The sequence below is a fragment of the Meleagris gallopavo genome, chromosome 15, assembly GCF_000146605.3.
Source record: "Meleagris gallopavo isolate NT-WF06-2002-E0010 breed Aviagen turkey brand Nicholas breeding stock chromosome 15, Turkey_5.1, whole genome shotgun sequence".
Taxonomy (NCBI): Eukaryota; Metazoa; Chordata; class Aves; order Galliformes; family Phasianidae; genus Meleagris; species Meleagris gallopavo.
The window spans coordinates 7,672,157-7,686,609 of NC_015025.2; the positions used below are offsets into that span (position 1 = coordinate 7,672,157).

Sequence of the window (14,453 nt, forward strand, 5' to 3'; positions counted from 1 at the left end):
GGCCCGCAGCTCCCGGCCTCCGGCTGGGAGCCGTTCTGCTGCTTCCCACGGAGCCGCGGGCCGCCGCCCGGCGCTTTGCTTTGTGAGAGGTAGGGAGAGGAGAGCGCCTTGTCAGCGGCCGGAGAAGTCTGTTTTCTGGCAGTCGTCTCTGCCCCTTTTTTCAGCTGGGGAGCACTTTATCTCGTGTTCATCAGCAGTAGAAACAAAGAAGATCCCCTGTTTCTTCAGTTCTTTTTTTTTTTTTTTCCTCGTATTTTTTTATTCTTTCTTCCCCTCACTTCTGTGAGCTGTAAAGAAGAAACACCCACGTACGTTCTTCCTTGCTTGTGTGAATCTGAAGATATAACATCTCCAGCTCAATTTCATGACCTGGGATGGATATTCGTGTACAAATCATCACGCTATGGATTTTATTTGAAGAAGCAGCAAAATGCAGGACATTGAGTGCCAGAAGTGTAAAAATTTGTAGCTCAGAGCATGGGGAATACTGAAGTTCTGTGCCCCTGCACCTCAGTGGCAAGGCAATGCTCAGTGGACACTCTGCTCTGATTCCTTGTTCCCTCTCACTGCAGGAAGTTGCTGTGAAGTTGGAGTCTCAGAAGGCCAGACATCCCCAGCTGCTGTATGAGAGCAAACTCTACAAAATTCTGCAAGGAGGAGTTGGCATCCCACATATACGGTAGGATTCAGTTGTATGTGCCAAGTCTGGTGACTTTCCTTTAATGTTCCCATGAGGTGGGACACCACCATAAGGGACTTCTTTTAGAAGTAGTTGGAGTATTTTTCCCAGCAGTCCATTCTAAGCTTAACAACCACCTGGGTATCCTTGTAGCTCCCCCTCCCTGCCCCAGACTCTTTTCTTAGGCTTACATACTGTGCAATGAAAGTGAGATCTTCAGCAGTTTGTGAACTGTGAGAAATTCTTAAAGTCATCAGAATAAAGCATGAGGTTGTTTCTATGAGAGCCAGTGTTCTTGATGAGGCTGAGAGTTTGGAGCTGGTATTGGAAATGGCTGCTTTCTTTTGTTGTTTTTTTTTTTTGTTCCAACATGTCTTCCTCCTCTGCTCAGAAAATGGCGGATAGACGTGATTAACCCTCCCCCTTCTCCTGTTGGGACAAGGGACGTGCTCAGGCACGTATCTTTTCCTTTCATAGTTATGTGCAGCAAGGCTTGAGACTGCTGAGAACCTCGACCAGGAATGAAATGGCAGCCCCTTTCTGTTACCCGCAACAGATGCGTCACTAGGATTTCCGTACAGTTAAAGTGCCAGGATTAATCCCTCCCAGTTGCTTGTTAGGCAGTTTCCTTGTTTCTTATTCTGTCTGAAACTTTCAGAGTTTTCAGTAATTTCCTGATCTAGAAGTAAGTTGCTGCTGTTCTGGTGCAGCAGACTCTAGGAGGAGTCATTTCTCAGATTATTGAGGTGTTATCCTGTGTAGTTCTGACTGAATCCGCATCAGAGTAGCCTAAGTGAAACTTCTTTCTTTCCAGAAGTACTTTGGCCAAGAGTATTTTAAATAATTGTTTTTAAAGTTAGTATTTGTGGTGTTTGTGCTATATTATAAAAGGAATTGGTGTCTTGTGCTACAGGAACAACTTCATTAGGGCTAATGAGTCAAACTGCGAATTCTGATTAGTCCTTTTGCTCTTAACTCACTTCGTTGCACATGTAGAAATTAGTCTGTACAAACTGCAGGGACACTTGTGTTTTTCAGATTGTATATTCCAACAAAACCTAGAAGTTGCTAGCTTTTTGCCTTGCTCTGTAAACACAACTGATTGTAGACCTGATTGTATGCTGGAGTTATACAGCCTTGTTTCACCCATCTGTCCTCAGCATTCATGGTAGCCTTCTACAGGAATAGAACAAACATACCTGTGTGAAACAGAACAGCTACAGTTACAGCAGTTCCTTGTGTGTAACCAGATTTAATTTTTATTTTAGACAAATTTCTCTTTTCTTTGTATGAATACATTTGTTTCACAGCTGAAAAATAGAAATTGCATATTGGAAAGCCATTGCGGTACAGTTTCATGCTAAAACAAGGGTAACTGGGAGAGCAGCCAAAGCATGATGAATCTGGTGTTTCATCACAAAACTGGAAAAGCATGCTTTCTTAAGCTTACACTTTTTTCTGAAAACCTTTAGTGCTATAATGAGACTTAAGTTTCATGTTTTTCAAATGTACCATGTAACAGAAGTGAACCACTATTTAAAGTAAGTTCTTGAGTTTGATTTAAATGCCTCATATGAGCTTTTTATTTAAAGCTGAGATGCTGGAAGTCATCTTACATGTTGAGAAACTTGTTTTTAGCTTCAAATAAAGCAGTAATCTTGTAAGTTTTCTTTCCTTTGTATTTGACATACTTTTATCTGACCTCACTTTTTCTATGACTCTTGTTTAAAGTTCCATCACAGAGAAACTAAGAACTTTCTTTGACATATGGCCTCTGCAAAGTAGTACCAGATTACAAGAATCTGGGTAAGAATTGACAACTGGGGCAGCACTTGAAACAGCACAGATGCCTTCTGTTGTGCTTGAGATAACATCTATTTGATAATGTCAGGGGGTCTTGAAGATTTCTACCTTCAGGTTCCAGCATTGTTAATCTTAGGATGACTTTTCTAGAAAAGCTCTTCAGAAAAGCTTTGGAAGTGTCTTTTATTGTAAATTTTAAGTATGTACATATTAGATGTTGCTTGACTGGTTCTTTGTGCTTTTCTTGTTGTCTGGTGATATGAAATGTGGTGATGCTTGAAAAAATTAAAAACCAGTACTTCTGTTTATATTCTAGAAGAGGAAGCAGGGGGGGGGTGCTCAGCTCGTGGTTTGCTCGATAAGCATTGAAACATTGTGTAGTTAGAATGAGAATTCCTGGTGCTCGGAATCTGAAGGAGAGGACTTGTCTTACACAATCAGGTGCATCACCAAGCCTAGGAGCAACGTCAGATTACTGCACATGTTGTTCCAGACAACTCAAACTTTTCTGACATGAGTTTTTTGGCAGCAGCGAAGCTGAGAGAGTGTATGACTTTGTACTTAGGTCTCTGCGTGTGTAATTGATAATACGCATTCCGCTTTTGTTTTGTAATGGTTTGCTGTCCAGTTGGAATGAGCTGTTCTTGGCTCAGCCTATTGAGAAGGATGAATCAGGTTGAGGAAATTCTTGCAGTAAGATAGTTAAATTTTCTGTGAAGTGGTACCCTTAAGCAGCAACAACAGAAATGGAGTATCTGATAGAAAACTGAAGAATAGTTCCAAGCTTTTCCAGTCTCTGTGCTGTATAAGCTGGGCTCAACAGCATTTTTATCCTGCTGCTTCTGTGGGATTAACTGTGAGCTTTCAGTTGTGTAGAGAGGACTTGCTACTTGCACTGTAACAGAACATGTAATTTCCACGTGAAATAGCAAAAAATTGAGATTAGCTTGTCTGAATAGCTACACAACTTTAAATTCACACGGGGTCTTCAGCTTTGCTGCAATCTGCTGCTTTCTGAAAGAGCAGGGAGGATTCTGAACTGCTCTCTGAAATGTCCCGAAACCTGTAAATACCACTGCAGGCTGTGCTATGCACAAATCTAGGCTATACTACCTTCATTTTTGACAGCGGGCTTTTGGACCAAGCTTAACATCTAATAATCTGGTCTGCCTTAGGACACAGTGCCAAGTCTGCAGTATTCTGGTAGGTTTATTCTGATTGTTCTCGGTCATCAGCTCTTTTTTTTTAGTAGCAAAGCATTTTTAGCTGTGATCTTCTCATTAACTGGGTGTTGATTCGGAGAGTTTGGAATATCTGCTTTGATTCCCACATTCTTCGTCTTGATTCAGAGGAATGAAACTGTTTGAGGTTTTGTATGTTGTTTTGTTTATGGTGTGAATCTCTTGACGAGAGAATTGTTTGAACCTTCTGTGGTTGCCGCTCTTGGTTTTTGCCATTTATGGTGATTATGAACAACAGTTGATTTCCTTTATGAAGATTCTTTAGATATCTTCCAAATATACTTCTAAAAGAAAAGCAAACTTAAGATTTTTTTTTCTCCTGACAACACCTCTGTATAACTTGTTTCCACTAGGAATGGGTGTTGTGCTGGATCTAGCTGCAGCTGCTGGCAAGGTGTGAAAGTGTTGCACAAAGAATAGGGTTGACTGTAAAACAGACGATGCTTTATTCTTTGGGCAGAGCTGGAGAGGTGAAGTATTCAGTTGCATCTGAGGCTTATCAGGGGAATATTTGAGTTTAGTCACTGCTAAGTTTAAATATGAATGTTATTGACTTTTTTGTTTTTGCAAGTTGAACAAATAAAATCCTACATTTCTAACTTGACAATGCAGTAAGTTCTTGCAAAGTATTTTGAGGTTGAGAAATTAAATACTGTCACTTATATATTGCTACATAATGTCCTAAATCGTGTGGCATGTTATAAAGCTGCTGTCAAAAAAGTCAAAGTGTCTCAGACATCAGGGCTCTCTGGTTACTTAGTGCCATGCTGGTGGATAATCTGTTAATAAGCTTCTGTCCATATTCATCTTCACTAAATAGTACACGCAGCGGAAAACCATGGCCAATGGAATTCCATTTCCCAATGGAATTTTCCCTGAGCATTTTAAATTCTGTTCTTAAAAATTGGTAAATATATTTCTTTCAAGCACCTTTATACTGAGGGACAGACCCGCTGTAGTGGGTAAGAGCAACATTCCTGCTCTGATAGCTCAGTGGGAAACTGAAATGAATCCCTGAACTTTTACTGCTAAGAGTGAATGTCTTCAAACAAAATTTCATCTTTTATAACAATCTAAACTTCTGTTTTAGTTGGTGCTCGTGGACTACTTAAAAGCAGCTGAGAGAGACCCTGTTTTTCTATCATTTTTTCCTCTTGCCTTAGTTCATCCTTTGCAGAAACAGCTGCAGAAGTGTGCACTTGAAGTTCAGTGTTAACTCCATTTGGCACAGATGATCAGCAGAAGTCCTACAGAAAGGGTCTATTTTCCTCCAGTATTTGCAGTACGTGCTGTAGATTGATGGCTTACCTTCTCATCTGAGCGGAGCCTTTTGACTTCTATGGAAGAAATGTGACTTATGTTCTCCTCGCTTCCTACCAGCTGTTAGTTTACTTCACAAAACAACTAGCAAAGCAGCAAGTCATAGAAGTATGTATGCAACATAAGACCAGACAGATGAAATTTCCCTTGTGCCTAACGGATGAATTGCATTGGCATGCTTCATGTATTCATATTTTTCTCATAACTGTACAAAAAGTGATACAAAATCTTATTTATATCCTACCTAACTTGATAACATAGGGTGTTCTTTGCTGTTTCTTTATTTAGTACTTGAGTGGCCTAATTCATACTCACCATAGCAACTAATGTTAGATGACATCTGTTAAATATTCCACTTCAGTATTTCAGTCATGCCATGTTATGTTAGGTTCATTTATGTTACTGATTCCAAGCTGGCTAGCAGTTGAAGTGCTTTTCCAGTTTTGGGAAATAGAGAATATGTGGCAATGTAGATGTGAACCTGAGTGGTAGATTGCCTTCCTCTTGTGTGTTGCTTCCATATCTGTTAAGACTCACATTAGTGTACTTCTACAGGCAGAATATACTCAGTGGTTTGTCTGTAACATCTTTATTTCTCAAGAGTTTGGCCTGAGAAGTCCAGAACGTGTTTGACCAGAAGAGATTACTTTTGGTCCTGTCTCTGCTTGTTTTGGTTAACATGCAGTTCTTCCTGTGATTCTGGCACAGTGCTGACTTCTTAGGCCAGCACTCATGGCTCTGTGGTTGGAAAGAGCCTGAAGCTGAGTGCTTGTACCTGTGGGCGGTTGGTGCCCATTTACTACTTCCTTGATTTCTTTAATGGCTGCCTCCCTCTTACAGTCATCCTGTATGTACAAAGAGCAGTTGCATAACTTCATGACTGACTTGCTGAGCTCTGTGAACACAATTGCTAGGATCACCGCCTTTCTATCCATTTTGAAGCCCAGCTTCTGCTTTATATTTCTGCTCCGATGTCTGACCCGCGTTGTTTGTGGATTGCTGCATGAAGGAACAATGCTGTAAGCACTGACACCAACTCCTGCCCAATTTCTGTTGAATACCTGTGTTTGCATTGGTTAGGATTGCTGATTTTTTCAGTGCTGCCTGTGGAAGCATATGATTATAGGGAGGTCTGTGTTTTCCCTTTCGTTACATTATGCCCAGTGAGGAGAGTTTTGTGTAAATGCTTTAGTGATTGCAGAAGTGGAATGGTTCCAGTGGATTCATCACCTCACCGCCATTCAGTTTTATTTTGCACATTGAATCCTTTGTGCACATGAGATCTTCCAGACTTGTGTATTCACCCTCACGTGCATACTGACTTGTCAAACTTATTGATAAGGTTATCTCAGGTAATCCCAGTAGTTCTTTCCAGCTTGCTTGTTCACTGTGCCTTGTTTTGTTCTGGTAGTGTTTCTCAATCCACTTTCGTTTAACAGTCTCCACTTTTTTGTCATATGAGCTCTTCTGTCTGACATTTAAAGCCAAAACGCTGGGAAACTAATTGCATAGAGCTTGACAGAGTAATGGTAGGGTGACATAGTGCAAATGATGAAATTAGCAGAAGTCAGTAGAATGTTGAAGTGCAAATTGACCTTTTTATTGAATGAAGATATAATTGTTTCTGGATGCCTTTTCATCAATATTATATTTTTGTTTGAATTGCAGAGTCTAAAGGTTTGAGTCCATCTAAGTTTTCTCACAGCAGCGTTGTACTTCTTTGCACTGAGGCACTAGGATGCTTTTTTTGTTGTAGGACACGAGCATGACTTTCTGCAGTTCAGATGGCTACAGGAATAGTCAGTGATGGCAGTCAAATTCTCAGAAGCCTGTAGCAGAAGACCAGGCACTTGGCAAAACGGGTGTCTGAGGAGAGCTTTTATCGATCTGAAACAAGACAGTCTTGTTATAGTTGGTGGTAGGAATGCTTTGTTGTGACAGTGAGCTGATGTTCTGGTTTTATGCATACAGTAACCTGTAGGTGAAATGATGCTGCCTTATGCTCGTGCCTTTGCTGCCTTGGTAGTTTCAGAGCACCTGGGGTTTGGGTTTTCTTTGCTGGTGACCAACAGCTGTCCAGTGAGTGAGTGCTTTCATTCATTGCTGTTTACATTTGTCACTTTTTAAATATGAATTTCCTGAATGCTTTTATTTATCACTTGAACAGCTTGCACAGTTTTGGAGGTTGTAATTACAACAGCAAGGTAGCAGTACCAGACAGTTAATTAACTGATAATCTAACGAGGGTGTAGAAGTGGCACAGGAGGTTGCAGCTGGGCCTGTGCTTTCTCAGCCTGTTTCTGAGTTTTGCTGACTCTTTGACTTCTTTACTAACTGGTTTACCTCAGTTTGACTCTTTGAAGGAAAGAAATACAAGAAGTGAATAGGGTAATAACCAAATATTTCATTTTCTTAAAGTTCTTCTTAGACATGTGTTTTCTCAAAGGCTTCTTTTACCACTGGCATTATTTAGGAACCGTGTGGTTGCTGAAATAGAGATGATACGATTTCTAAAGATGCATCTCTGGAAACAGAAAAGGATTTAAGCTTGGGTCAAGCCGACCTACAGTCTTTGCTACTAAGTGCTAGATGTGCATCAGTACTTTGCTTGCTTGTCTCAAGGTTAGTTAAGGGAATGAAAAAACATTAGAGTAAGCATTCATTTGTCATATGATCTGGCTTCATACTTCACTGGGTGGGATTTGGAAACCAAATACTTTTAAACTGCTGTATCATGTGACTTAGTTGTTTAGCATAGAGCTGCAAACTGTTCAGGATGTTACAAGAAGTTTTGTGTGTGAGTATATGGGAACTGCGTAGCAGGCTGCTAAACCACGTGATTTGGAAACTTGTTGACATGCTGAGTCTTGGTCTTCTAAGTGAGATAAGCTGCTGGAGTCAAATGAAGGTCACAGTTCGAATTTGATAATGTTCTAATCACAAAAGCTTCAAAAAGAGTTGTTTTAGCTTTTTGCTTTGTTTTTATAAACTATGCTCTAATTGATTAGTAGCCATGAACAAATGAGGCATGGGAGAATGACGAAGCATTTCTATGCACACGTGAATTTAGGCACACCCCACAGCTTCAGTATGGACTGTGCATCTTAACAGCTGTGTCAGGGCTTACTGTGCTACGTGGCGTGTTCAGAGATAGCTCCTAGCTCTTACAGTAATTGCACTGTCCTGCTAATAATTAGTGGAGCTTTCCAGTAAGGTTTTCTACAAATGTTTGGGAAAGCTGATAAACTGTATTTGCTAGAAACTATATGTGTGTGTGTTTATATATATATATATGTTTGCATAAGGAGGTATAGATGGACCTGTGCTACAGAACTAAAATTGTCTAATTATGCACCATAATTATACATGTCCCCCATAATGGGACATGGTCACTGTGGAAGTGAGTTAGAATAGTGATAATGATTTTTCCTAGTCTAGGGATTCTATATTTCTTTTGAACATAGGTGGTATGTAACTAATACACAGAGTTACTGTGTAACCAGAGTGAACTGTTAAGTTGTTAAGTATCTTGTTCCTGCTTTCTAGAGCTCTCCTTGCTTAAAAAATATCCCTTCTGTTCTCTTCTCCTCAGTGAGAGAGAGAAATTCACTTTCCGGGCATGTTTAGAAGAAGTGACAAGTAGAAGATGTGTTCTGAGGTTCTTGTAGCATCTAATAGTTAACCAGGGCTCTGTAAGGTCATTCTTTCCTACTAGTAGTTTGCTTCCAACACTGCACCAGCAGTAGGGCTTGGACCACCAGAGATCTCTGGAGGAGACCAGCCTTTTTTCCAGAGATGTGCTCCATTTGGTGCTGCGGTGTTCCCACAGCATTAAAACTTGCATGGGAAAGCTCATGTCCAAAAGGTGTGATCATATGTCATCTTGCAGTGACTGTGGGATCAACGAGTACTTGCCAAGCTCTTGAGCATCATCATTTCCAAGGATTCCTGAGAAGAGCCAACTCTTGTAATGTTTTTTCTTGTGCTGCCAGCAGTAGCAGCTACTGGACACGCTGTGAATGGACCTGATGTAGCCTTACTTCTTAATCTCATTTTCCCTGGAAATGTTCCAAGGGAAATGAAAACTGAGTGTTAGCAAAGTAAATAAAGCACGGGTGACTCTGGTATTCTAGCAGAAGTTTCACTTGCTGTCAGTGCAATGAATAAATGGGGTGCTCTACTACTTGAGGAATCATAGGCCTGTAAGCATGAAAACTGGATGTTTAGAAGTCCTGTTGTCTTGTGAAGTTGATTCTGCTTTTCAGAAATATTAAGTGATCAGGAGATTAAAAGAAGTTCTTGTGCCTATGCAGAAGTAGGCCAGATGGAGGTTGTGCAACCAACCTGGGTTATTGTGTGTGCTAAGCAGAGAGATCCCTATAGAGGAACCAAATCAAATGCTTTTCCCAGGGTAGGGTTTCCTTTCATCTGCTTAGCTTTTCTCTTTTGTGATGCTGTAACTAAATTTTCTTAGTTCAGTTGGGGTGAGGTTGTTTTCCCTTGGACTGTGCTATTGGCTATTGAGCCATTACTGTTACCAACAATTACAGTCAGCATCTGAAATAGTTTTCACTTCTTAAAGCAAAACATGGTTTACCTGAATCTGGATTTACTCTTTACAATGGCAGATCTTAGGGTGTTTGGATTCAGTTTATTTTTCACAGTGAAGCTAAATTTCATGGCAGAATATCTAGCAGATCATCCAATCCAGTTCTCATCGCTTTCATTGACTGCAGTGTTTCATTTTGAACTGTGAGCTGCAGAGTTGTTTATAGACCCTTGTCATATCTACTCAGCAGTTTGTAAAGGTGACTTTGATAGGAACCAAGGTGTCATACTGAGTAATTCCTGAAACGTTTTTTTTTTGGTCCCAAATTGACACTTAAGGGTTGATCCCACTGCCTCCTTGGCTGTGATTGAGAGTGTATATGTTGCAACAACTATATCTGCCTCTGTGGCACTCAACTGTGCTTCCCTATATGTTAAAAATCTAGTAAAGAGTTTTTGTCATTTACTTAGTAGTACAGCAGTACTTGATTGATATTTGCTAAACTTGAATGAATAAATGAGGAGGTAGTATGAGCTAACTGCATGAATTCTTTTGCATTGCAGAGATGCCTTACATGAAACAAAGCCTAAAGCAATTACCAATGCTCCTGTGAAATTAAATAACGCAGGAAATAAAGATAGAACTGTAAGGTGTCCTGCTGATGCATTTCAGTTCAGTTTTTGAGTTATGTACTGAAACCTCAGTGTGTTGGCTTGTAATGACTTCTGCTTTGTGTTAATTCTGATGTTTGGTGTTTCAGTCACTGTTAAAACTTAATGTTTCTACTTCAGGGAAACTTAAACATGCCGTGCACTGTTGTCAGTTTGAGTTTTGCCTTCAGGCTTTGCTTCCAGGAAAGTAGGAGTGACTAATAGCCCTGGTTTTTAGTTAACTCTCTAGATTGAACATAAGCCAGCAACGTGTCTTTGCTTTGAAGAGGGTTAGTGGCATCCTGGAGTGCATCAGGAGTGTGGCCAGCAGGTACAGGAAGATGGTCCATTCCCTCTACTGAGGCCACACCAGGAGTGGTGTGATCAGCTCTGGACTTCTGGGGACAGTGGAGATGTGGAAGGACTGGAGAGAGTCCAGCATAGGGCTTCTAGAGTGTGGAAATGTTGAATGTTCTAAAAGCATCTATTGGTTTCCAAAAATGCATTTTGAGAATGATCGCTTCTATACGTTGAGGAGCATAACTGCCATGTGACAGTAATTGAGCTGCTTGTTTCACTCCTGTTTACTGATAGCTAAGGCTCAAACTTGTATGATTCTTGCTTATGCTGAACACATTTCTTTGTTGCAGGTGGTATGGTCAAGAAAAGGATTACAATGTTCTAGTTATGGATCTTCTTGGTCCCAGCCTTGAAGACCTCTTCAACTTCTGTTCTCGCAGGTTTACGATGAAAACAGTACTTATGCTAGCAGACCAGGTATGTACAAGCATAAATGTGAGGATGTCAGAAAACCTGAATATGAATTTGTGTAGCATGGTTCTCTTTAATTAGGTTAAATAATGTGTTAAACAACCTTCTGTGTTATTTGAGATGCTGTACTACTTCAAACTTACTCAAGGCCTCAGCGGTCTGTAACTGAGACCTCAGGAGTGCCTGTCTAGTTAGTCTTTTTCTAGCAATTGACATTTCTTCAACTTGGTTCTGAGAGTACAGCTTTTGAAATAGCCCCTTGCTGTTAGTAAATAGCTTGGTTGTACTGTTCTCAGTTATTTGGAAGGCAGTAAGGGGTTTGTGAGTTGAATTTTCAATGGCAATTTAAATTTAATCTAATATTACATAATCAGTGTTAGTACCAAGTTGTCACTTAGCCAGAGCTCGTAGAATCCCAGGCGTATGGCCAGGGAAGCTCAGGGAGCTTGTGTAAAGACAAGATCAGCTGTCCCCTATCTGTGCTGCTTTAAATGGCTGGTGTGCTTGCTCTAGAAAGAAGCATTTACATGCTCACTTAACTAGAGTCAGAGTGTTACAGTGTTTCTGAGGAACCTGTGCAGTTCTTGTGCAGTATTCCTTTCTATGGTGAATAGTAACTTTTTGTCATCTGGGAAAAGAAGGGAGATGTATGAGGTCAGCATATGAGGTCTGTAGAACTGGGTTTTAGGACATAATAAAGTAGAACAGCTGTCAAGGATATGATGTTATAACATAACTTAGCTCACTACAGGCTATGTGAAGTGCAGCTGAAAAGCTGTTCCATATAAACTCATGTGCTGTGATCTCACGCACAGGAAATAGCCCGACCATTTATGATGCTAAGATGTGCCAGAATTTCTCTGCATCTTTGTTGCTCACTGTCATTCTTGGATTGTAGTAGTTGGAATAGGATGGGCCACAATCAAGTTGTTACTTGCTCTAAAAAATTAACTGGGAAAGCAGTACTTAGTGATAAGTGAATAACTGTCTGAATGAATGACTGAGATGGGTGCTACGTGAAGAGACAAGCTTTAAAATTGTCTCATGGTAGGTATTGAAAAGCCTTGTTTATACTGCAAAAATAAATTACTCTTTAATTGGACACTGTAGTTAGATGATGAACTTGAATGTCTGGGAAATGATTTCAGGTATTCAATCTTCCAGCTCACAACCAGAGTTGGAATTTTAACATGTAAAAGGACTTTCTTTAAAAAGCATATGAAAAAGACTTGGTTTTCATTGAGCAAGTTATAAACTAGCACTACGAAGTCATGCTTAATTGTAGGCATAAGTAAAATGTGTTGCTCTCATGAATCTCTTTCTTGATGTTTTCTGTTTTACAGATGATCAGTAGAATTGAATATGTGCACACAAAGAACTTTATACACAGAGACATTAAACCAGATAACTTCCTAATGGGTATTGGGCGTCACTGTAATAAGGTTAGTCTAATGCTGTATTTAAAAGATTCAAAGAGAATGGCTATGTTACTTAATTCAAGCTGCACAGCCTTTTTACTCATTGCTAAAGCTGATGTATTGGATGCTAAACCACAAATCTTTGTGAGAATTTGGCTGACTTGGCTTTGTCAGTATCCACTGCTAAATGCAGTGGCATATGTGTGTAGGTCTCTGACCCACACTGAGATGGACTTGATTGCAAGATGAGTTCAAGTCTTGCAACAAGATCATAAACTAACCATAGAGAATACGTTGCTATTTTTATTGGGGATGGAGTTTCACTGTTGAGATGACTGTTGTAATAGCATTTTTTCTTAACCATGAAGTCAAATCTTTGACTTTCGGGCTGACTTCCTGGGATGAAAAGTGTTTGTGCCATCGTGGGAGCTCCTGGCCTACCAGTCATCAGGGCAGTAAGACTTGCAGTGACAGACTGGTAAAGAGGACTCTTCAGCCATCAGAACTGTGGATATGACTACTAGTCAACGTGTAGATGAATTGTCTCTATAAATAAATGAATTTATGAATGAATTTATGCTAACATGTGGATGAAAAACTTTATAGAGTACCTGAATATATTGTACAACAAACTTGATTTAGTTTGTGAAGAAAAGAGGGGTGGGGGTGGGAAGTGGGCTGCAGTTGCACTGTTTGGATGGTTAAAAAGATTCAGAAGTGCATGTTTCCAGATGTGGGGGGGGGGAAGTTTTCTTCTACATGAGGTTTTATTTTATTTCTAGTCTTAAGTAAAATATGCTTAATCCTGCAATTTGTATGTTGAGCTCGGGCAGACAGGCAGCATTGGCAATGCATTAAGCATGCTACTTAATAGAAATTAACTTCAGGACAAATGTACACAATCAAGCTGTTTATTGGAAGCAAGATTCCCACTTATTTTCTATATATGCCATTAGAGAATGTCTAATCTCTTTAGGCACTACCAGTGTTTAAAATGTTTACCTTTGTTTGCCTGTATGAATGCCAACTTCAGAGCCACGAACACTAGAAGGGGGAAATGTATTAACATCAGGTAACAGCTCTTGTCTGAAGAGGTGCAGTGCACTGAATGTTTAGATGCAACCGTTGTTGGAAAAGCTTGTAAGCCTAATTGAAAGGCAGTCTTTATGTAATTCTTTTGCTATTAAACTTTGCTCATTCCCAAGTTTCATACTTTCACTCTGTAGAGCTCTATTTTTCTCTGCTGTGTCAAGCAGTTAGGCTCCTTAATTTTCTAGCCAAACTTGGAGTAAAAATAGCTTTTTTCTAGTTCTAGTTTCTGATTTCCAGTTGTTCTTTTTGGGCCATTTATCCGTACTTTTGCAGTTAGGCTAGGTTAGCATTGCTGTGCTTTGTTTCATCTTCATTGGATTAATGGCCTAGAAGATACTGCTGTGCTTACTTTAGTGGAAGAACACATTAGATTTGCATCAGCTGGGGGAAAAAAGCCAGTAAACCATTATTTTTCTTCTTTTCCCATTAGTATACTAGTTAGAGAGCCATGCAGCCTTATGGTGGTAAATACTTCCTGTGAGCTGTGAGTATGGGCTTTGTTACTGATGCAGGGTTTTGGAGATCAGAGAGGCACTTCTTGAGAGAAATGCAAATTGACAGGCTTACATGAGCAAAATGAGAAACGAGTTGGTTAAGTTTAGCACTCAGGTGTTCTATCGAGGGACAATTGCCACCACGCAGCATTTGCTCCTTTTTGTAGTGAAGGATAGTTCAGGGTTTTTTAAACGATGACTCTACACTACCTAAATTAAAATCAGCCACGAATGCTAGAATAGCATGGTAATCTTGTTCCAGTAGCTTCCTGTCAGTTATATTAAAAACATATACATATTCAAATTTTAATTTGGTGTTTGGGAGAAATTGTGCTCCCGCCTTAAAAGGTGAATTTTCAGCTCTGCTAGAAATAAGCCCTGCATGCTTATGAAAGTAAACTTTAAGGTGACTAAATGCCTTCTACCTCTTCCTTAC

At 40.0% G+C, this 14,453-nt stretch overlaps 1 protein-coding gene across 3 annotated transcripts in view; it reads left to right on the forward strand.

The window, feature by feature from the left end:
• Nucleotides 1-535: 535 nt before the first annotated feature.
• The window catches only part of CSNK1A1 (casein kinase 1 alpha 1), a 32,090-nt gene continuing 18,172 nt past the window's right edge, over nt 536-14,453 (forward strand). For 2 of the 3 annotated variants that reach the window (XM_010718936.3, XM_010718935.3), the window contains exons 1-3: nt 536-679; nt 10,893-11,019; nt 12,357-12,455. In XM_010718936.3, coding sequence (XP_010717238.1) covers nt 10,930-11,019; nt 12,357-12,455 — 189 coding nt within the window. In that variant the 5' untranslated portion in view covers nt 536-679; nt 10,893-10,929. The remainder of the gene's footprint in view (nt 680-10,892; nt 11,020-12,356; nt 12,456-14,453) is intronic. The other variant, XM_010718937.3, reaches the window with a different exon arrangement.